Below are 23,858 nucleotides of genomic sequence, written 5' to 3'. Positions count from 1 at the left end.
TAATTTTATTTTAAGTTATACCTGTCATTTTCTTATCCGCCGAAAAGGAAAGGGACGAAAAATCGACAGGCATAAAATGTATGCAACACACGATGCCTATTTTTTTCGCTGGTGTTTGCAGGAATCGGGGCCATTATTTATTCAGCACAAACACAAAATAGTACCTATTACAGGCAATTCCATCAAGTACTTATTATAATATTATGTTAATAACAACATAAATGCAAATTATAATATTATATTGACAAAGCGACATTATATACCGGCAAAATCGATAAAATGACCGTGACAAAATTTTATCACGTTGCGTATGATGATGATGTTAGCCTGGGTGATCCATTCTATGTATCTATGTTTGATAACATACTTCTTTTTCTTTTCTTTATCCCCAGTCCACAGAGGGGTAAAACACAATGACAGACTAACTTGAGTTCATAAATTTTAATAGCTTGATAACTAATATCTGTATTGGTAGCATGCTCACTAATCTTACTAATTATTATAAATATGAAAGTTTGTGTGAGTATGGATGTTTGTTACTCTTTCACGCAAAAACTAAATAAATTTTAATGAAACTTTACAATAATGTAGCTTATACATCATAATAATACACAGGCTTTAACATTTAAAAAAAGTCGGATATTCTTACCGCGGAAACCGAAATCCACGTAAGCCAAGTCCTGGGCGGCCGCTAATAATCACTATATGGCCGGATGGGTACCTTATTATGAGCAGAACAGTGTAATTATTATAACAATTGCCATGTTATCTAAGTGTTGACTGAAATAGAATGTTTGAGTCAAAACTGAGGAAATCCCCGTATTTTCCTCTCCACGTCATGCCTTTAATATTCTTATTAGGTACCTCTTTGCATGCTTCTGGCTAATATAAACGCACACTAACAAATGTTAAAAACCTTATTTTATTCCACACTAGCTTTCCTTATTATACTCGTAACTAAAGACGTTCGTTATGTAACAAATTACCATTCAAAGTGTAACTATGCTACCTACTGAATAAAGATATTTTTAAAATTGGATTGTATGTGAATAGCTCAGGTATAGGCCTGGGCTAGAACATAAATAGGCTAGTTTCAAACTAGTCAAATCAGTTACTTTTTATCTAACGTCTTTTTCTTTGACGTGACTTATTGTAGATTTGCCGCAGATGGCATTAACTACTTGGCCGGAATTACCAAACGTCAAAATACGAAATGACTATGGAATTTGTATGACAAAACAAAACTGTGACGTCATAGAAATACGTGATGAAATGTCGGACTTATACGTTTTCCTTGATTTAAATTCATAAATAAGTTAAGTACTTAGAAAAAAGAAAATGTTTTTCGTTAGTTTTAGAGCTGTCTTTATTTACTAATCAGAATTTCATAATTTATCTTGAACCTAGTGCACGAGACAATTTTCAGTCATTTTCACCCGGACGAAAACATGTAGGATAGTTCTCAGGGCTACAGCTCACACATTACATTACATCACATCAAATCACATCACATTACATTATGAAGAAGCCCGTGAACGTCAGCTGTGGATCCGTTGGCGGGTTGAGCAGCGACAGGCTCTCAAATTGCATTTTTTACAGTCAGCACTGCATACCACCTTCAAGCTTCACCCACACTACCTGGTCCTCTTCAACCACACGATTCTCGGACTCGTTTCTGCTGCGTACGTGTAAAATGTGGAACGAGCTTCCCTCCGAGGTTTTCCCATTGCGCTATGATATGAGGGTTCTTTAAAAAAGAAGTGATAAAGGTCAGCAGTACTCCGGGTGCTACAAACCTCCTGACCACTTATCATCAGGTCACATAAAAAACATTGAATGTAGAGCTTACTATGTGTAATGGTGACAGAATTTTTCAAATCGGTCCAATAGTTCCACAGATAATTTCCAACAATCAAACCATTACACAAAATGGGTAACCTATAAGAGTGTTCCATGCCGCTTAATATCCCAAAGCCAATTCTACATTTGTAAGTCAAGAAAAAATCTGAATACTTACCAGAACCAGAATACAGAGCCAAGCGCGTGAGATGATTACAGAACAACTTATTTAGAATAAGTAGCTGCGATACACACTTTCTGTTCTGCTACACGCAAAGTAGGTATCTTGGCTACATTTTAAGGGCTCTATTACACTAAGTACACGATTATAAGGGACCTAGTTACTAAGACAACATTACAGTATAGCGAAATTAGGATTTTAACTACACCACCCTGGGAGATTAGCAAAGTTGCAAACGATTACGAAAAACGACGAGCACATACACTTTGGAATAGCCGTGGTAACCCAGTTCAGCTTGACCCTCACTTTTGGGTCGCAGGTTCAAATCCCAGCATATGCCTAAACCGATAACCGATGATTTTCGAATTCGTTTTTGAATTCATGTTTGGATCATAAATTATCACGTGCGGTGAAGGAAAACATCGTAAGGAAACCCACATTCCCGAGAAATATGAGGTCAGTGACCTAACCTATATTGGGATGGTTATCCCTTCGTAAAAAACTGGACATGTCAAATCTTCAAGTTAGGTAAGCGGACCCTCTGAATACAGGATAAGGCTAGGGAGATGATGACATATATGCTTTAGACCCGATCGATCGAATGTAGGTATAAAATATATAGCAAAATCGTGACCCTCCCATCCGAAATGTGTGCTATTAAACTATCCGATCCTGACGCATCGTGCCCGATAGAAGAATAAGAATAAGAATAAAATAAATTTATTGCCAGTAACAATTTACATTTGCTATATAAACTAAGTACTTAATTGATTGGTTAGTGTAAGATGACGCGACATGCGTAGTACTTACAGCGTGTGAAAAAGCCTCTTTATACGACGGCCTATAAGAGCGATCATGTAGAAGGCACTTTAAGAATACAGTAACTTTAACTTAGTCTCAAAACACACATTGAAGCGAACGCACGCGCCTTCCCTTGACAAGTTACATGGATTACAGTGGCTAAGATATCCAATAAAAAGTGTACTTAAAGTGAACAAAATATAGCTTAAACTCAAAAGTGAAGTATTTAAATAGTGATATTTGAAAATGTTCATTGGATTACTTGTATTTTTCGTAAGTTGGTTTTGTTTTTCTTTATATTTATGAAGTCCTTATTCCATATTCATTGTTTTGCGTCAAGTAGCGACTTACCTATTTAGTATATGCTACTAAAATCGTGAATGACAAACACAATAACTTTCAATTTAACAATTTCTCTTTGTATTGTGATTAGCGCCAAATTCTTTGCGGGGTAGGACAGTGAGTGGATTGCTGTTTACAGCTAATTTTTCCACCAACACGCTTGAAAAGCTTGATGGAATATGTTTTCCAAGTTTCTATCATCAGAAATAATGATTGACTACAATAGAGTCGTAAGACCGAATGTTCTTTTAAAATCCAAAACCCATTGTTTAACTATTGTGTCTGAAAATCTCGGCGTTAAGAGGTTAAGGATTGTTGCTATGTGAATGGCGTCCTTTAATAATATGAAGCAGTCACTCACCCCGCAACCCGTTAGTAGAAGAAGAGTTCAACAATAAGCTCATAATCATAAATATTATTATTTAGTTCCTTTTGCCCGTATTCGTCTTCTCTCTTCTTCTATCGTGTAGGATGTGAGGTGAATTACCAACAAAATAAAAAAAATTGAATTGAATTTGATTGTTGATTGGTGAATTGGGGGTTTATTCGTAATATTCATAATTACCTAGTACTTATAGCAAATATAATTGTTACTGGCAATAAATTTATTTTATTCTTATTCTTAGTTGGTGAAACTTTGAAATGTCAAGTTTTATAATTATAACTATAGTTTTTGTCGAACGTCTCATCCGTCTAAAACTACTGCAGTTTTTCAACTCGTGTAGCCGAGAAAAACTGCAAGAAAACCTCGGCAGATGACCTTAGCCACACAGCCACATAAGGGCAGTGTTTCTGAAAAAGCGCGTTTTAAGTCAAGTGGAAACGGGGCTTTATGGTATCTACTGAAAATCCCTAAGTTTAGCGGTGTACTTGCAATCCACCATCACCATCATCAGCCCATTAACGTCCCCACTGCTGGGGCACGGGATTGCAATCCTTATCCTATAAATAATACATCTTTGTACGAATATACCGCTCTGGCTCACCACCCATGAAGTTAGTCTAACAGATAACTCGGTGAAGGGATATTTGCGATGGATGTACCTCTTACTAGCCCAATTAGGAATATAGTCGTGCTCTTTTGTTTTATGGGTAGTAGAGCTTAGAGACTTTCCAATTTTCCCCCGATCTTATGCCGAGTCACTTTCCTTTAAGCTTTCCTATCACATGCTCAGATAGCTTAGATATCTCAGTCAGCTGATCGTTGAGTCTCTTTAGTGTGTAAAAATAAATATGAATACTGTCAAGAACCACTGATGATCTGCATTTCCGCGAAAGGATAGTATTGGGCAAATTGTGCCCAGTCAAAGTCGGATTGAATTGTTGGTAATAAGTAATCAGTTGGTTGGAGTGTGTGAGGGCGTAAACTCGTTGTGTAAAGAATCCAGTGGTCACTTAGAGAAGAAGACTGAAAGATACCAAATAAATGCAGTAATCCAGGGTTACTCAATCTTTTTCAACCTACGGTTCAAGTTTACAGTTACAAGTTTAGTATTTTGTTACGGCACCCTGCCCTGGCTAAGTTGTTAGTTTAGCTTACTTCGAGGAAGATAGGAAAAAATTAAAACATCCACAAAATTAATCTTCTTCTTTGCGAGTCGATGGCGATCGATAGGTACTAAATTTTTGCTGACCAATAATTGGCCACGCTTACGGCATTGTCAGTGGCTTCGTAAAGGTCTTTAATAGTGCAGGTGTTAGGGCACTTAGGACAGCACAAAAGGTGAGCCATAGTTTGAAAATAAAAAGTAGTTTGTAGTTTTAAAATTAATGAAAGTTTATAAGTATCCGCGAATATTTTTGGTTTCGGATAATGATAGAACTCACGGCGCTAGTCTTTATTTTCTACGGCGCACCAGGCCGCCGCGGTGCACATTTTGAGTACCCCTTCAGTAATCAAGTAAACTATTTATTGAAATTAAAGCGAGTGAATCTTGTTAAATGAAAAAAAAGGATTAAAAAAGTTATATTCATGGGAATATCTCATTGTCAGACGTTTTGTAACCTTTTATAATTACCTACAATAAATATTATATGCAAAAAAATTGAAAAATGAAGAATAAAGAAGAATGAAGTGGCAAAACAATCAACAATTCATTATAGTGTTGAAAATCGGATTATAGATATTGGATTCTGCTACGATCAAACCACACTCAGTTTAACAAATCTAAACAAATGACCAATGGGCCAAAACTATCTCCGATCTAGCTTGACAATCGCCAAATGAATCTGCCGGAAAACAACGGACGTCTTACAAAAGAATTAAAAAACCAAATTCAAATAATACAAACATGAATCTCACTCGGAATAGCATAACATACATCATAAAACAGGTTTATCCGCTCTACATATAATATTTACGATATTAAGAGACGGTCAGCATAATTATTAATTTAAATACTGATGACTGCCCTTGACTTTTTGACCACTTCGTATACTTCTCCAGGAGAATAAACTCACGAGTCGACGATAAAATACATCAGAATACTCTTCCCGCCCTCTATTCTGGTATCCTAACGTCCTCTATGGTCAAGTGGTTGAGCGTTGGGCTCACGATTCGGGGACTCGGGTTCGAATCCCGGTGAAGACATATCACAAAATCACTTTATGATCCCTAGTTTGGTTAGGATATCACAGGCTACATTACATTACATTGGCATTACCCGATTGTCCGAATGTATGAGCCGTGCTTCGGAAGACACGTTAAGCCGTTGGTCCCGGTTACTACACTGATTTAAGTAAGAAGTCGTTACATGAGCCATGTCAAGGGCCTTTGGTGGTTCTATAACCCTGACACCAGGGTTGCTGAACGTGCCCACACGATGGAAGAAGCAGAAAGAATATTCTTCAGTATACTACAATCGCCATGTTGCTTATGTGTAAGCAATTAAATCTGGATCCTTCTGTCCACACATAGATATATTTATTTTTGGACGGAAGGCAATAGGGAATTATATATTTTTCTTAAAATAGTAACATGGAGAATGCTGCACCGACAAGAGCGTGGCTCTTAAATTAGTGATGATGATGAAAATATTTTGTTTTCTAGAAAAACCTTTAATAATAGAAAAGGACATATTTTTATTCATTAGTACAACAAAACGGATGGTCACGTAACATTATGCCCAGTGATGCTACATTTCAATAAACAAAGAAACTGTCAAACAGTATAACTTGAAACCTGACAGATAGTTATTGTTTATTTTGTAATGTGTGACGTCTCAATCATGGCCGTCCGTGTTTCAAGTAAACAGTTAAAAAATCGCATTCTTATTTTGTAAAAATAAAATATTTCAAAATGATCTTTAAAAAAGTATTGGATAATTATCGTTAAAAGATAAAGTATCCCACATATTTCATAATTTATACACACACACACACACACACACACATTATTATCATTATTATTATTCACATGTTTCATAATATATGTATTGTTACAACTATCAAGTAGCCAATTCAATACCGGTAGTTATTTACGACTGGTAATTAAAATAATAAAAAAACAAGTAATGCGCTGCAGATGCACTTTGATCTCCACATAATTATATCAGTATGATATAATGCCGTTAGATGTTTAGGTATAGTACATTATTGTAGTATTATTCCTTATTCTATGATATTATACAGGTATTTACCATAATCAGAGACTCAAATTGACTCAATCTTTACTTTGTAAATTCAGACAAAGTCTATGAATGACAGACCTTCAACAAAGCCTATATGAATGATTTTGAATTTGGAACGTCAACGAACGTCGTTTTTTTTAGGGTTCCGTAGCCAAATGGCAAAAAAGGAACCCTTATTATAGATTCGTTATGTCTGTCTGTCTGTCCGTCCGTATATCACAACCACTTTTTTCCGAAACTATAAGAGCTATACTATACTGTTGAAACTTGATAAGTAGATGTATTCTGTGAACCGTATATATGTATATTTTCTCACAAAAATAGAAAAGAAAAATTTTGGGGGTTGTACATACTTAGAACTGAAATGTAAAAAAAAATCATCAAACCCATACGTGTGGGGTATCTATGGATAGATCTTAAAAAATGATATTGAGGTTTCTAATATATATTTTTTTCTAAATGAATAGTTTGCGCGAGAGATTCTTGGAAAGTGGTAAAATGTGTGTGTGTGTGTGTGTGTGTGTGTGTGTGTGTGTGTGTGTGTGTGTGTCCTGTAACTTCTAAAATAAGAGAATTAAAAAACTAAAAAATATAATATAATATGATATACATTACCATGCAAACTTCCGCCGAAAAATGGTTTGAACGAGTTTTATGAAGTAGTTTTTTTTAATACGTCACAAATCGTAAATCGCAATTTTTCGTAAACCCTTCATGGACGAGTCCGACTCGCACTTGACCGCTTTTTCCTTTAATCGTGTCGTAACACACAATTTTTCTTTTTTCAGGCATCCATACAACATTTATACAACACGCATGCTGCTTCAACAAGAAGTAAGTTTAATTTTATTTTATTTGTTATTGTTGTAAAGACCTTATATATATTTAAACTTATTTTGTTCTCAAAAGTAGAACAAGGTACATAACTCCTTATAGAACAGAGCCATATATACTCATCAAACCACTTGCAGCCCATCTTGATACTTATTATAAGTACTTACCTACCTACATTTAAACATTTGAATATTTTTGTTTACTAAGTCAATAACAATCTGCACATAGATGGTACCTACTGATTTCGTATTAATATTATGTTTGTAATTCCATTGATTCTTGAATCAATTTTACTTTTTTTTTGACGTGACTTATTGTAGATTTGCCGCAGATGGCATTAACTACTTGGCCGGACAAATGGGGAGCGCTGAAGGCTCTCACCCGGTAAAAATCAATTTTACCTGCCATTACCTACGTACATATTTGCAACATTAACATGCGCCTCGACAACTTTCCACGCACTCACGCGCAATAACTTTCTAACTTCAACCAATGCCATATTCTAGAACACGATCAAACGCCTATCATCTTCCCGGGGCCGATACAAGACCTCAGCAACCGGTATGGGTCCGGTCCTGAACCAGTAAGGGTACCGGACGAGTGCCAGGGCAAGAACTTCTGCACCATCAAACCTCCTGACTACCCGCAAGACAAGTTCAACAAACTCTTCAAAGGACGAGTGAGTTCCCAAGTAGCATTTTGTTCCATTTAAGAGTACACATTTAGTTCCAAGGTGAACTTAAAGCATTACTACAGTTCACTCGTGATGTATTAGCTGCATTATTGCAATTAATTACACCTATACCTGTCTAAGGGACGTATAGGAGTGTAGAGTAATACTTTTATACGATTATGGGTGTTATAATACTCTAACAACTATCCTTTAGTCAGCTTTCTGACTAAGAGCATTATAGGAGTGTAGAGATACGGCAACCGCTGTTTAACGGCCTATTTGTTCGATGTTATAGAGCTAGCATTTTAATATAACACTTGTGGTCATTTATAAAGCCAAAGGCTGTTATGTTTACTTGTTTCAGACTGTTATACAGCCAGTAGCTGTATTAGGACTTGTTTGTGATACTTAAAATAACCTTTTTTTACTATCTGTACAGAAGTGTTTAAATGATTCACATGTGGACTCTAGGCTGTTAGAAAGACCATATGTGTTGTCCATTAACATCAATAGCAGTTTATTTGTCCACAAGTACTACTCTTATTTGCTGTAAGCTGAACATGAATGTGAATGTGATATTCTATTACACTTTTTTCCAAGCGCCATTGCAACCGTTGTTGGTGGTTCCGTACATGATGCAGAGGAAAATATTATGCCTGAACCTGAAAGTTCCCTTCAAAATAATGGTGATTGCAAACAAATTATTTTCTGTCCTTTTCTGTCGCAGGGCATAATGTTGTCCCTGTTTATCTAGTTTGTTTACATTATTTTAAATACCTCCTTGAACAGAGTTGTGTTTTTGTAATGTAAATACTCTGACGCCAACTGTGTGTCTCACACGAAAAGGTGATTTTTGTTAGTATGTTACAAAATTTGTACTTTAGGTATTCATACTTGACTATAGTAACTGGGCATTTTTAACTGGGCATTTAACGGCCATTAATAATTTTTATTGCGGATCTCTAAAATTTCAGTATTTGAAGAAAGAATTAAAGATACACAATTGTCCTGAACTACATCTTAAAGCTGTACATAAGTTCACATTAGAATAAATTAATTGGCATTGGCGCTGTAGTGGTACAAATGTGGGACTTCATATAGATAACAGCATTCTAACAGAACACATGTGAACCTAATATACGCTCACCGCATTAAATAGGAGTTATAACAGTTCACATAGCCGTATTTCATTTCCACCATTTTGTTCTACGTAACCTAAAATATTTACCAAATAAATCTACAAGATTAATGCAGATTTATCACAAAATACGCAGATAGAGCGAATGAGTTTTGGTTTCATGTTAAAATGAATTACCGTAGTATAATTATAATGCCAATAAAATATCAAAAACTGAAAATGTAAATTTTCCTCTCAGCCAGTTTTAAATATTTCAAAATGAATAAAGCGTTTTTACAGAGGCGCGTGAAATTTTTAGTTGTCAATATGTATACATTTCACGATAAAGTTGCATTCCCATGGCATTAACATGATATGGTATATAAAACAGGTACTAATCGCGTGTTATATTATAATAATAATCCGCCGGAGTTAGTTTGCCCCGAATCGTGCACTCCGTACAATTGTCAAACTAATATATTAAAATGTGGAAATAATTTAGGACACAAGTGAATTTAAGGTAGCTTACTGGAGTACTTTTGTCCGATTTTAACTGTGAAGGCTGTGTATTTAGCCAATTATTACTCTTTATTACACTCATGTACGTTGTATGGTTCACACTGCGTTCCATATAGTGCCGTAAGTCAGCCTTAAGTCCGATTTTACTACTTAAACTGCTATTATAATGCTATTATACTTCTAATGTACAGCCATAGTGAACTTAAGGCTGTCTAATTTGTGCCCAAACTGGTTCAATAAAAGCATTATAGCAAGCTATACAGCTCATATACAGCTGACATACACAGCTTGTAGAGTACATGTGAACGACTAGACATCTTATATAGAACCCCGAATGCTACTTGGGTTCTAGTTCTTAAGTACTACTTTTTATGCCGACAACATTAACCGCAGTTTTTATACTGCAGACTTTTATGGATTTTTACACGCGTAGACATGCGTACTCTTCTCAGTATTCTATTAAAGTATTCTGTGATATGAAACCGCACGTAAGGGCTTGTCCTCAAGTTTACGTCACAGCGTCGTAACGTGGAAATTCATACTGACGTCATACGCATAGCCGTTGTAATTGGGGTCGTGAACGTTCAAGATAAATTATGAAATTCTGATTACTAAACAAAGACAGATCTAAAACTAACAAAACCACTTTTTCTTTATAACTTATTTTTATGAATTTTAATCAAGGAAAACGTAATAATAACGACATTGTATCACATTTTTCTATGACGTCACACTGTGCTTTTTCATACGAATTCCACAGAAATTTCGTGTTTTGACGTTTAGTAAAAAGTAACTGATTGGACTACTACTACTAATAGTTATACTTACTACTATCCAGACCACCGGAGGCAAACCGTAATAAACACTATATCCTGCTCGCCTCATAGCAAAAACCACATTGTACAACTAAGCGCCTTATTGAAAAATGGATGTGATTTTTGTTAACAAAGCTTCGCAGTAGACACACTAGGTTCAATCCAAATCATTTTTTTTATTTAAATTTTAGCCGGATTGGAATTAATTGAAAGAAAGAGGAGGAGGTTTTCTATTTATAATTAGCTCGTGTTGTTGTTTTTGTAATTTAATGTGAATAAATCATAAATGTTTACTAACAAACTATGGACAAATGTCTGAAAATAAAATAAATAATAATAAGTGAAAGAAATCAAGAATTTCTTAAACGTCTCGTTGTCTTCTCTTGTATAACTGAGTGAAAGCAATCAGAGCTTCCCATTTATCTATACGTACAGAAATCCATCATAAAAGTCTTATTATAATCTTATACATTGCAGAAACAAATATCACAGGCATCTCTGGTGCCTGAGGACTTGTTCGACAACCGGCAGGGAGACCCCAGCGAGGCGGACGGGTGTGAAACCAAGCTCTCTGTAAGTATATAATATTACATATTATAATAGTATATAACATACCAGAAGCGCACTACACTCCCGTGGGGTATTCTGATGTATTTCCATCGCAAGATGAACTAAGTACTCACGCGTTACCGAGCATTAGGCCTTATTACACCTACCTGTCTGACAGGCTAGATGCGTCAAAGTCACGGGTGGTTACCATGGTTCCTCCCCACCAACTCGCTCGAGATCGTGGTTTCCATGGTTACGACCCGCCGATTTGCTATTACACTACACGATTTGGTCGGGAAACGGGAGTTGGTGGGGAGTAACCATGGCAACTACCGCGACCTTTACGCATCTAGCCTGTCGGACAGGTAGGTGTAAGATAAGTAGACAGGTCGAGTCAGGGGATCGAACCAACGAAGGAAGCAAGCTCATGACCCAATGCCACAATGACTTTCAACATAATAACTCAGTGCTCTGAATTATCGACTAAAAGCTATTGACAACAGCGAGCCCTATACAATAAATCATAGAACAAATAAAACTTAATGTCTCTCTAGCAATAGTAGAGCTGCAACCTAATTATAGACTACATTTTCGGAAAAATAATGTAAGTAACTATTACTTACTTTTTGTAATTTAACTTTGGAACCTTAGAAACAAGCTTCATTTTTATAATAAAGAAACCTATTCCGAGAAATCTTAAAAACAATAATACAAAGGACGTGGTACAAGTACAATTATCAACAGAATAAGTCGGTATATTTTCCGCAAAAACATTATAATTATGGATATGTTTTGCCTATTACATCAATTGGTATGCAAACTGATGAGATGACTAATATATGCCACGAGGTCACCATGAGATTCACGATATCCATCTTGGGACTTCCTGTCGAAGCAACTTGTCTTCCGACCACCGACTCGTAGCACTGCCATTTCCACGACGATCGTGAGTGTTTATACGTGTTTTTTTACCATTATCTCAATTGGTACTGATGATTCAGATAATATATGAACACAAGGTCAACGGTAGTTAGGTGGCTACTCTGTTGCCGACGCCATTTCAATTATTGTTTGTTTACACGGAATATATTACGTACTTATATAGTACTTCGCAATATTTCTATACAAGTGGTCTAACCGAGTAAGAATTATTTATCTATACATTTAATAATTCGAATTTTATATTCTCTTTGGATATATAAGACTTTTGGAAATCAAAATCCTGTATCCGTGACTGCCCGGAACGTACTGTCGAACGGGAACTTAAAATACAAATAAGTAGAAGCGGTTTTATCACGTTTATTCTACGATTTTTTAAAATATAAAGGGGAAAATAATAAATTTTCAAAATATGTAGAAAACAGTTGTGATAGGCGCATGACGCCATCGACTATTTTCAGTCATTCTTTATAAGATTGCTTTTAGAATAACGCGCCTGTCAACCTTACGGTGGTATTAATAAACGAATCTCAGCTGAGACTGCCCTCAAGATCATGCTCAAGTCTCTGTTTTTATATGAGAACTGTCACATTGACATGATTTTGAGGGCAGTCTCGAAGCTGAGATTCGTTTATTAATACCACCCTTAGTACCATATATAATTAGTATCATGTATTTTATATGAATAACGAATAATCTTTTATTGTCATAAATAAATAAGTGTTACAAAAAACACAAATTAGTACCATATATTATTATAAATGTAGATAATATATTATATTATTTGTGTATGTTCCCAGTACGAGCCATTGTACCAGGTGAGAGCCAGTAGGACCGGTGACTGGAGAACGGTAGTACAGTCACCAGAAGAGAACTTCATTCAGAGGGTGCGATTGGAAGAATGCAGGTATGTCCTTTGGAAATAACAACTACTATTTACATATTACGCTGCCGGATTCCTATTTACTTTGATCTTGACTAACTACACAGTATGAAGCATTTCAAGATCGAAGCAAATGAAATTCCATATACTTACCCTAGTCATGAATGTATGTATGTATATCTGACTAATTGCCCTAGCTTCTTCCACATTCGGTTTCATAAATGCGCGCAGCGGTTCAGAGTAAATCGTAAGAAAACTTTGTAAGGACATCCCCAATTTGTTCAATACAGTTTTCCTTAGTCTTCCTCTGCCAGCGAGTCATATTTTTTTAATAATTGAATGATTTCTTTCACCTTCCAGGGACAGTACGACCGCTTGCTTCACAATAGCCGGGGACCTCGGCATCGAAACATTCTGTAAACAAAAATACAGCGTGTGGGACATCCTCGTGTCCGACGGGATGAATGGCACAGAGCGAGTCAAGACAGAACTTCCCATCTGTTGTTCCTGCCACTACCGCCTCTGATACTACTCAAGCACCATAGAATAATGCACACTACGTGCAGAAGGGACATTCTCCGCCCCGCACCAATAAGTGCTATCTGACCACGCCCTCGAGTACCCACTTCACTCCATAAGACCTTAGAAGTAAGGAGCGTGCGCATACTGTCTGTCTCCCTTTCACGCACGAGACGGTTACACGTGTACAAAAATTGCATTCGAGATTTTTGTATGGAGTGTGCCAGCTGATAACATGCTACAGACATAGCGGTGACAGCAGTAGTATGGTAGCAGTACAGATAATGTACTGAAGGTCAGATGATTTAGTCTATAAAGGATCTATTATAACAGCATCTTACGTTACATTCCCAGAATCAGATTAATTTGTTTAACGTGGATAAACTTGTTGAAGATCAAGTTATCATTTTTGAATCTGCAGAATTTCACAAGGTTTTATAGCTGAGGAGAAGAAATGACAAGAAACCGCAACAGCTATTACATATTTTAAATCTAGGCATACAATACAAGTTATTTAATATTTTGAGGTACCAGGCATTTTCTCACTTAGGTACCTAATCATTAGGTAATCTTATAATAAGCTTTTTTACACAAATATATTCAGCCCCTGCCTCCTTCCTCCTCATCATCATCACCCTAGCGTCAATCCCGTTGTTATTCAATACTGTCAATAACGTCAGGTCCAGTTTTTATTACAGAAGCATCTGCTAATCTGCCTTCCTTCGTTACCAAAGGGAACATTACCCTTTACAGGTTAGGTTATGATGGACAGTAAGTACCCTATCCGTTAGATCTAAAGTACCACGTATAAAATAATGTTAATGCCAAGTAGCCAATGAATGCTTAAGCCCTATCTGTACCCATTAGACAACAATGAGGTGAAACGCCGTGAAACATCTTTGTCCATACACGTTGTTGACAACATTGCACAACACACTGTTGTGCAACGTTGCCGGACGTGTTGCGCGAATTGTTGCAAGCAGTTGTTGACACTTTTGTTACAGATTAGTAGGATTTTTTGTGACACAGCATTTGTTTTTTATCAATCATTGTACAACGAAAACAATTACCTACTTAATATTGGTAGCGATTCTGGTAGAAGAAACTTTTAAGATATTATTTTTAAAAGAGCAAGCAAGTGAACTAAAACAAAATTAAACTTGTGTCTGTCAGAATCGACACCAACATTAAAATTTTTGAATTAGGGCTATTTATTTTATTACCTTAGGTTTTATTTGCTTATGTTATGTATGACAGTGGGCGTCGTACGGCTGATGATGATGATAATGATGTATGATATGACATGTCAAGTCTGGCAGACAAAGACTTTTATTTTAAAATTGTCAGTTCTAAAAATGGCATCGTTCAGTGATGCGATCATGAGAAAAACTATAAACTGAAGAGTCTAGCTCAGTACTTATGTATATAATATATAATGGCTCTGATTCCTGCAGTACCTCCTAATTTTATTTTATATTATATCCGTCATGTTTTTATCCGCCGAAAAGGAAAGGAACGGATGATTGACGGAAAGGTTAATTTTAAAATTAATGAATGAATGAATGAATAACCCAGGCGAATAAAATAGGCTTCTCGCTGATATGCAACCCGTTTGAAGTGTGCTGTGAACTTTATTCTGTCGGGTTATTGGCCAATACAAAATTGAGAGAGCTTTTTAAATTTCAACATAAAATTGACGTATGTTCCATAAATTTTATGCCTGTCGATTACCTGTTCCTTTCCTTTTCGACGGATAAGAAAATGACAGGTATAATTTAAAATAAACTTAGATGGTGTGTACTGGAATCAGCACCATTACATAATTAAATTTATCTCTGGCTATATTGATACCAATTATTAATTATTCGAGTACTTAGTTTTATGAATATTTTATATACTTACAGGATGTTAGTGACACCGTAACGAATACTGAGGGGAATGATTCAGTTCATGATTCTGAGTTAATATCAAGTTGAATTTTCCGTCCCAAAAGTATGGAACTGATAATAATTTTAAAATGTACAAAGAGCATGATTTTTCGATGGCCAACTCCAGTTGATATTAATATTCGTTAAGCCGCGTTTTCACTTTTCATTTGGCGCGCGACATGTTGCCCAACGTGTTTAAATTTAGCGAGGAACTTTTGTTTACCATCATTGTTCATCATTGTTCATCATCATTTTTTTTTTTGTGTGATAGTTTACCTTTTAATTTTGAAATTGTAATTTTTTATTTTTTTTATTGTTTTTCATGTTCATAGTCTTATTTTTCTTTTTGTTTCTTTTTTAATTCATTGTTTATTTTTTGTGTTATATTAGTTTTTATATTGTCTTTTTTCTCGTCATACAGCGCATTGGATTACACTGTAATGTTGTATGTACCTTTTTATTTTTTTAAATAAATAAATAATAATAAATAAATTGTCATGCCGCTAGAGGAACTAAAGTTGTTGCTCGTCATGTCTCCATTCGACAACAATTGATGCTCAACTAACGATGGTCTCTAAACAAACAACAAGCCGCGCGACAATTTGCGCTTCAGCTGGCAACGTCGCGCGTTGTTGTGCAACGTTGCTGTATATACATGTTGAGCGTTACGCGTTGCGTGCGCGTCAATTGTTGCCTAGTGAATACGAGGCTGTGTCTGTAACACCCTGTAACCATGTATTGTGAAAGTTGCTAGTACTAGTCATTGTATATTTTTTATTATTAATAAACACTAAGATGTAAATTAAGGTTATTATATTTTATTTCGGCGTTTTCCTTATAATTGGAATAAACATGTAAGAATAATACCTAAGACTTTTAAACTGGTTTAAAACACAGTGTGATTAAAAAGATTTCGGTTCTATGTATGTTGGGGCATTAGATCAGATACTCGACGATCAGAAACAGTAATTTGCATGTGGTATTTACTTTAGTTATCTTCATTTATTTAAGAATACCACTACAGGAAGCATATAAAACAGAAATGGTCATAATGGATCCATATAATCAATGAACTAAAAATCACCTTCCTTAGGTCAGTGGAATATTCCAAACATTTGGGAATACAATGTTGTTAGCGTCATATCACAATAAAATGCCGTGAGAAATATCTTTGTGTTAGATTTGTAGTAGACGATACTTAATACATTACTACATAAAGAGCCTTTATGTGTGTACGTCTCACGTCGATCCATAACTTTGTACGTAAGTAATTGTAATTGTTTTCTACAAGCGGCAAAGAAAGAAGGTAGACGGATATGTCTGCCCGTAGAAAATTATGGATCTATATACTCCACTCCAATCTCATCAGTCATCCCGTGATCATGGTTTTAGCAACAGTGTCGAAATAAACGCAGTAAGAACCCGTTATTATGTGTTTTAATTACAAAAGTGACAAGAGAAGAACAATCGGCAGCCTTATACCATTATTTAATACCATTATTATTATTATTTTTACGTAACTTATTGTATATTTGCCGCATAATGTTACTAACTACATGGCCGGTGTAAAATTTAAAACAAAAGATCTGAGGGTCACCATCTTAATCCTCGACTTAAGGCGTCGTCTGAGCGAATTATATTCGAAGGAACTTAGCGACCAGACAACAGACCTGAGGATGCCCAGTTGGACTTAAAGCGTCGTCTGAGAGAATTATATTCGAAGGAGCTAACCGACCTAGGTCCGAATAAGATAATCAGGGGAAATAAAGAAACAAAAGGTTTATTATAAAGGGACACCACAGTAACAGATAAAAACAAAACGCGGAATAACACGTACCTAGACGTAACTTACTATCAAAACACAAAAAAAAATTGAGTTTGTTTTAAGTATGGGCAACTCCCAAAATTTATTGTTGCGTTTTCTATTTTTGTATGAAAATATAAATGGGGTTCACAGAATACATCTACTTACCAAGTTTCAACAGTATAGCTCTTATAGTTTCCGAAAAAAGTGGTTGTGACATACGGACGGACAGACGGACGGACGGACAGACAGACATGACGTATTCATAAGGGTTCCGTTTTTGCCATTTGGCTACGGAACCCTAAAAATCAGGTCGGTAACTTGGTCCTGAAGATTATTACCTACTCACCACCCCATATTTGTAAGTAATTGATAGCCTATTTAATTAATTAGTACGTATTACTCGTATCAGCTACGGAACAAGAACCTAAGCAAAACAGGAAAATTGATAAACTGTACACGTTTGATGTAAATTTGAATATAATATAGTAAGTATAATTATTCACGTATTGCGTTGCCGTAATGAGGATAAAATCTGCCTATTTCTCCCATCAGGTGTCGCTACTGTTGAATATTCTGAGTATACTTACATTATATTCTGAGTATACTTATATATTCTGAGTATACTTAGTAAAATGTGACAGTTCCCCATACTATTTGAGTAAAGACACATATTGTTTTGGTTATATTGTTACACAGTATAATATAACCCTTTGCGCAACGTTAAATTGCAAAATCATACTGTTATATTTAATTTCCTAAAGATCGGAAAGACATAGAAATAGAAATACTCTTTATTTGCTTTTGAAAAGGGTACATTAATAGATGGAAGAAGAAAACTTAGAAATACATATTTTCAAAAACAACTTTTGGTGTTTTTCTTTTTCGTAACTCATCCTTCAGACGGGATACACTCCACGTTGCTCCACATTTGATAGCAATTTATCACGAATTTTAGCTGAACAGTATGGAGAACTGTCAAAATTTAGGAACACTCAACAGTGCTGCCGCCTACATTTGAGATAGAAACATACATATATACTTTATTGAGCACAATGGACACAAAATACAGAGATAAGGACAACATATACCTACAAAAAAAAACATCCCTTAGAAAAGAAAGCAAATGGAAATCTATAGTCTCTGCTTACCCCGGTGGGAAATAGGCGTCAGTTTATGTATGTATATGCAACACACATACACGAATCATGTCAATACATACACAAGAAATAGTAGACAATTTCTCCCAGGCGACCAGAGGCAGGAATTATTGATAATATATTTGAAGTGAAAGTGTATGTCTGTTAACTTTATTGCATTGCTCTTACAATGAAAATGATACTTATGTATAATAAGAGAACTTGTTTGCACTAGAATCGCACTTTCTCTTCGACTGGTTAGTCCGCAAGTCGTATTTATATATGAAATCTGCAAATAATACGATTTCTACAGCCACTGCTATAGCCGAGGTAGCCCAATGATAGAACACTTGACTCTCAGTTTGAGGTCGCAAGTTCGAATCCAGCACATGCCTAAACCAGTGATTGTCGAATTTGTTTTCGAATTCATGTTTGGATCATACTGATTATCACGTGCTCAACGGTGAAAGAAAACATCGTGAGGAAACCCATATTCCCGAGAATTACATTTTCGGAGGTATGTGACCTAACCTGCATGGGGCTGCTTTTCCCTTCGCGGGTTGGAAGGTCAGACAGGCAGTCGCTTCTGTAAAAAACCGGACCTGTCAAATCTTCAGGTTAGGTAAGCGGATACTGTGAAAAACGACATAATGCTAGGGAAATGATGACAGCCACTGCTACATGCAGATGATTTTTTGTTATCATTATCAAGGTTGGCTATGTAGAGTTTGTCAATTTGTCCACTAGCTTTTAGTAGATTATTATGTACTACTTAGTTCTACTCCCACTGCTGGACACAGGCCTCCCCTCAATCAACCGGAGGGGGTATGGAGCATACTCCACCACGCTGCTCCACTGCGGGTTGGTGGAGGTGTTAACAGCCTCCGTGGTCTAGTGGTTAGAGCGTTAGGCTCACGATCTCGAGGTCCGGGTTCGATTCCCGATGGGGACATTGTCGAAATCACTTTGTGAGACTGTCCTTTGTTTGGTAAAGGACTTTTCAGGCTTGAATCACCTGATTGTCCGAAAAAGTAAGATGATTCCGTGCTTCGGAGGGCACGTTAAGCCGTTGATCGCGGCTATTAGCCGTAAAAAACACCTTAGTTCTATATAACATAACAAAGGTAAGCTCACGACTACGTTCCCCATCAAGCGCATGATAAACTAGCCGAGCTATTTGTTAGATAAACGTGATAGTGCATTTGGAAATAATCCAATAAGTAATATATTTTCAAGTAATCCGTATCTGTGGTGTCCTAAATAATAAATATTTCTTTCTTTCAAATGATGATTGCCAAGTGACACAGTAGTGTGTAACCACACTAAACACCTACTTGAGCTGTGTGATCCCTAGTTTGGTTAGGACATTACAGACTGATCACCTGATTGTCCAAAAGTAAGATGATACCTTCTTCTGAAGGCACGTTAAGCCGTTGGTCTTGATATACGAGTAAGTGAGTAATCGTTACATGAGCCATGTCAGGTGCCTTTGGCGGCTCAATAATAACCCTGACACCATTGTTGATGAGGTTGGAATTCCAACTCATGACCCACACGATAAGAAGAAGGCCTATTTGAGTCCTACAATATGAGTTAAAAAATAGTACGTAGTTACTAATCTTACTCAACTAGAACGAAAAACAAATTTCAAAAACCAATAACCTACTAGACGCTAGTGAACAAACTGACAAACTCTACATAGCCAACCTTGATGATGATGACAAAAAAAATGTGAATATGTATATAGTACAGTGGTTCTCAACCAGTGATGAGTACGCGTACCTCAGGAATACCTATCACGTAAGTAATATAAAAAAATGTTTTTGTAGGTGTTTTTGATCTATTACAGAAACGACTTGTAACCAGGAGGTCTTTAGCACAACGAGTTAATGGCCCCGATTCCTACAGACACCTCCTAATTTGGGTTCAGCTAAAGTTATCGGCCAATGTAAATAAATAGACGGTTGTTTTAGATTCTTGCTTAAAATTGACGTGTGTTCCATAAATTTTATGCCTGTCGATTACGCTTCCCTTTCTTTTTCAGCGGATAAGATAATGACAATTTGCAGGAATTAGCACCAATTTATTAAGTACTTTTTTTTCTGAAATTCTTCCGAGTAGTGACGTTTGCCGAAGTCGAGTAAAAATAATAATTGAGAACCACTTCAGTAAACACACGAGGTGAATAAACTACACATGGTTACAAGAAAACAAATGTTTCCAGTCAAAACGAAAACAGCTTAACATTGGATCAAGTTGGTCAAAATATTTGACCATTTTTTGCTCCTTTGGCCTTATTCGCATAATATAACACCTTTAACGTATTATTGACTTACAATCTACGGGCAGAAGCTACAGTGTTGTACATCTACGTATACATACATACCTAAGATTACGGAGATAAGACCACGGAGTACGATCCTGACACGCCACCTCCGATCCTCCACTCTCAACAAACCCCACCGGGATTCAAACCCGGGGCCTCCGGATCGTGTGGGTTGTGAGGTGGAGTACCAACCTCATCAACCCTGGTGTCAGGGTTATTAGTGAGCCGCCAAAGGCCCCTAACATGGCTCAAGTAACGACTACTTACATCAGTAAGTAGTAACCGGGACCAACGGCTTAACGTGCCTTCCGAAGCACGGATCATCTTACTTTCAGACAATCAGGTGATCAGTCTGTAATGTCCTAAACAAATTAGGGATCACAAAGTGATTTTTGGGATATTTCCCCACCGGGATTCGAACCCAGGACCTCCGGATGGTGAGCTCAATGCTCAACCACTGGACCACAGAGGCCGTCCAGCCCAATGTTCGGATGACATTGTGAAGTATGCCAGAAAGCAATGGATGAGACTTGCACAGGACCGGAAAGGATGGCGTAAAAGAGAAGAAGCCATATCCAGCAGCGGGATACAGGCTGAGTAGATAGATATAAATCTAGTTTTATTCATCGTCTCTACATGTCCGAACCATCTACTTAACCATTCTTTTCTCAATTCACATCAACACTTCTTCTTTGAGACGAACACCGTTATCACACGATTTCTTATTCTTTGAAGTACTTACGTTTATATTTTTTTGTATTTTTTTGTATCTAGATGTTATTTATAATATGCACATCATCATCATCATCATCATCAGCCCATTAACGTCCCCACTGCTGGGGCACGGGCCTTCCCTATGAATGGATAGGGAGATCGGGATGGATTGCTGTTTAGCAATAAGGCCGCCTATTGTGCTTATGTTTTATTCGTATGTTTATGTCCTTTATATATGTTCTTGTGCAATAAAGTATTATTGATTGATTGATTGATTGATCGGGCCTTAAACCACCACGCGGGCCCAGTGCGGTTTGGTGGTTGTTAACGACTGCTAATGCAACCGGGACCAACGGCTTAACGTGCCTTCCGAAGCACGGAGGAGCTCTAGATGAAAACTTTTTTTTTTGTGGTCACCCATCCTATGACCGGCCTTTGCGAAAGTTGCTTAACTTCAACAATCGCAGACCGAGCGCGTTTACCGCTGCGCCACCGAGCTCCCTATAATATGCACACGTATGCTTATATAATCATAACTACCTATTTAATCTTCGCACAATTTTGTGTATGTACTAATCGATGTTACGCACCCTGGGTGACCTTTCCGGGTGGACAGTAATTGCAGAGCAGAGAAAATATCATGGGACGATAAAAGGTTGCTACTTACGTATGACAAATGGATTGATTGCTGTGGTTGGTATAAACCTCCACCAGGCTATGGAGCTGCAAGCTGGAGTATGCTCTATACTACCTTCGACAATTATTGATTGAGGGGAGGCCTGTGTTCGGTAGCGGGACGTATGTGTATTATATATATGTATATATGTATATATGTGTATATATATGTATATATATATGTATATATGTGTATATATATGTATATATATGTATGTATGTGCTGTTGTTGTTGTTTGTTGTTGTTATATTTATATTGTTTATAGTAGTTTGTACATTAGGACTATTTTGAGTAGATAACAATTTGAAGAAGATTTTTATACTGTATTCTCGTACTTGCAAGTTCCATTATTCAATACGTGACGGGAGGTGAATGGACATTGAAACTAATACGGATATGATTCACAACTTCACAATTTATTACTTCCTCTTGTATTTTAGGTTCAAGGCTGTTTTAAAATTGTGGAAAACCTTCGGAAAATACAATCATACCAGTGCCTAGATAAAAAATAATAAATACCTCAGACCATTCAATAGGTATGTATGACTCAAGCAATAATCAACTCAGTTTTAAGAATATTAAATATACTGACCGTAATAATTAGGTTAATTATAAATTCAAATTCAAATTCAAAAATATCTTTATTCAGTAGATAACATAGTTACACTTTGAATCGTCAATTTTTACATAACGAACGTCTCATCCGCCTAAAACTACTGCAGCTTCTCACAACCTGTATAGCCGGGGAAAAGAAGCTGCAAGAAAAACCTCAGCGCAGGGCCCTAGACGTTCTTTAAAAAAAATAACATAAAATATTTTTATGCAATTGAGTAATTTAGCTGCCTTATATCAGTTCTCAGACAGGTCATCCCATGCATTATAGAGCTGGGAAATATAGACCTATATTCTATCAATAATCATAATCATTTATATTTTCCATTGAGAGGGGTTCATTACATTGTTGGTCGTCATTAAAATTAGTTCCTCCTAGTCAGCTATTGACAATAGCATGCAAATATTTAAGACACATATTAATCTTTTAAAAATAAAATTCAAAACAAATATAACATGTCAAAATTATTATAAATACAGTGCAGTATTATTATTAAATATCTGGTATTGAATGTGTTCCTCTAGTTATTAAATAACTTGTAATGTATATCCTCATTGGTTTTTAAAAGATGTGTTGCTGTTGCGGTTTCTTGTCATTTCTTCTCCTCAGCCATAACACCTTGCGAAATGACGTAAATTCAAAAATGTTACATTGACCTTCAACAAGTTTATATAAATCCATGATAATTACGTTGAATAAAAGATTCTGATTTCTGATTATTAAATATACGGATTCTAAAATGTAAATGTGTGTGGCGCTGCGGGAACCCGTAGACTCATAAGTGCTGCATGAATCATCTACGATAGATGCTGTGGCCAATGATGATGATGATGAAAATGTAAATTAATATCAAGTATAACATGTCAAAATTATAGATACAATGCATCATTGTCATTGTCATAAACCATATACTTAATCAACCCACAAATGCCTCCGTGGCCCAGTGGTTGAGCGTTGGGCTCACGATCCGGAGGTCCCGGGTTCGAATCCCGGCGGGGACATATCACAAAAATCACTT

The 23,858-nt window shown here is 36.4% G+C and overlaps 1 protein-coding gene across 1 annotated transcript; it reads left to right on the top strand.

Moving 5' to 3' along the window:
- The first annotated feature begins 2,929 nt into the window (after positions 1-2,929).
- Positions 2,930-16,370, top strand: LOC126369435 (uncharacterized). Its single transcript, XM_050013852.1, has 6 exons — positions 2,930-3,094; positions 7,581-7,626; positions 8,133-8,305; positions 11,228-11,323; positions 13,039-13,145; positions 13,482-16,370. The coding sequence occupies exons 1-6, from the start codon at positions 3,068-3,070 to the stop codon at positions 13,645-13,647; spliced, it is 615 nt and encodes a 204-aa protein (XP_049869809.1). The 5' UTR covers positions 2,930-3,067; the 3' UTR covers positions 13,648-16,370.
- Positions 16,371-23,858: the final 7,488 nt, after the last annotated feature.

Source organism: Pectinophora gossypiella, chromosome 9, assembly GCF_024362695.1.
Source record: "Pectinophora gossypiella chromosome 9, ilPecGoss1.1, whole genome shotgun sequence".
NCBI classification, from domain to species: domain Eukaryota; kingdom Metazoa; phylum Arthropoda; class Insecta; order Lepidoptera; family Gelechiidae; genus Pectinophora; species Pectinophora gossypiella.
This window is presented reverse-complemented; position numbering and strand designations above follow the sequence as displayed.

What these genes read in the sequence shown, in the direction of transcription:
- LOC126369435 (XM_050013852.1), top strand. Translation starts at nt 3,068, where the DNA reads ATGTTCATTGGATTACTTGTATTTTTC. An exon ending in GCATGCTGCTTCAACAAGAA is followed by an intron (nt 7,627 to 8,132) that starts GTAAGTTTAATT and finishes GCCATATTCTAG; the next exon opens with AACACGATCAAACGCCTATC. An exon ending in GGTGTGAAACCAAGCTCTCT is followed by an intron (nt 11,324 to 13,038) that starts GTAAGTATATAA and finishes GTATGTTCCCAG; the next exon opens with TACGAGCCATTGTACCAGGT.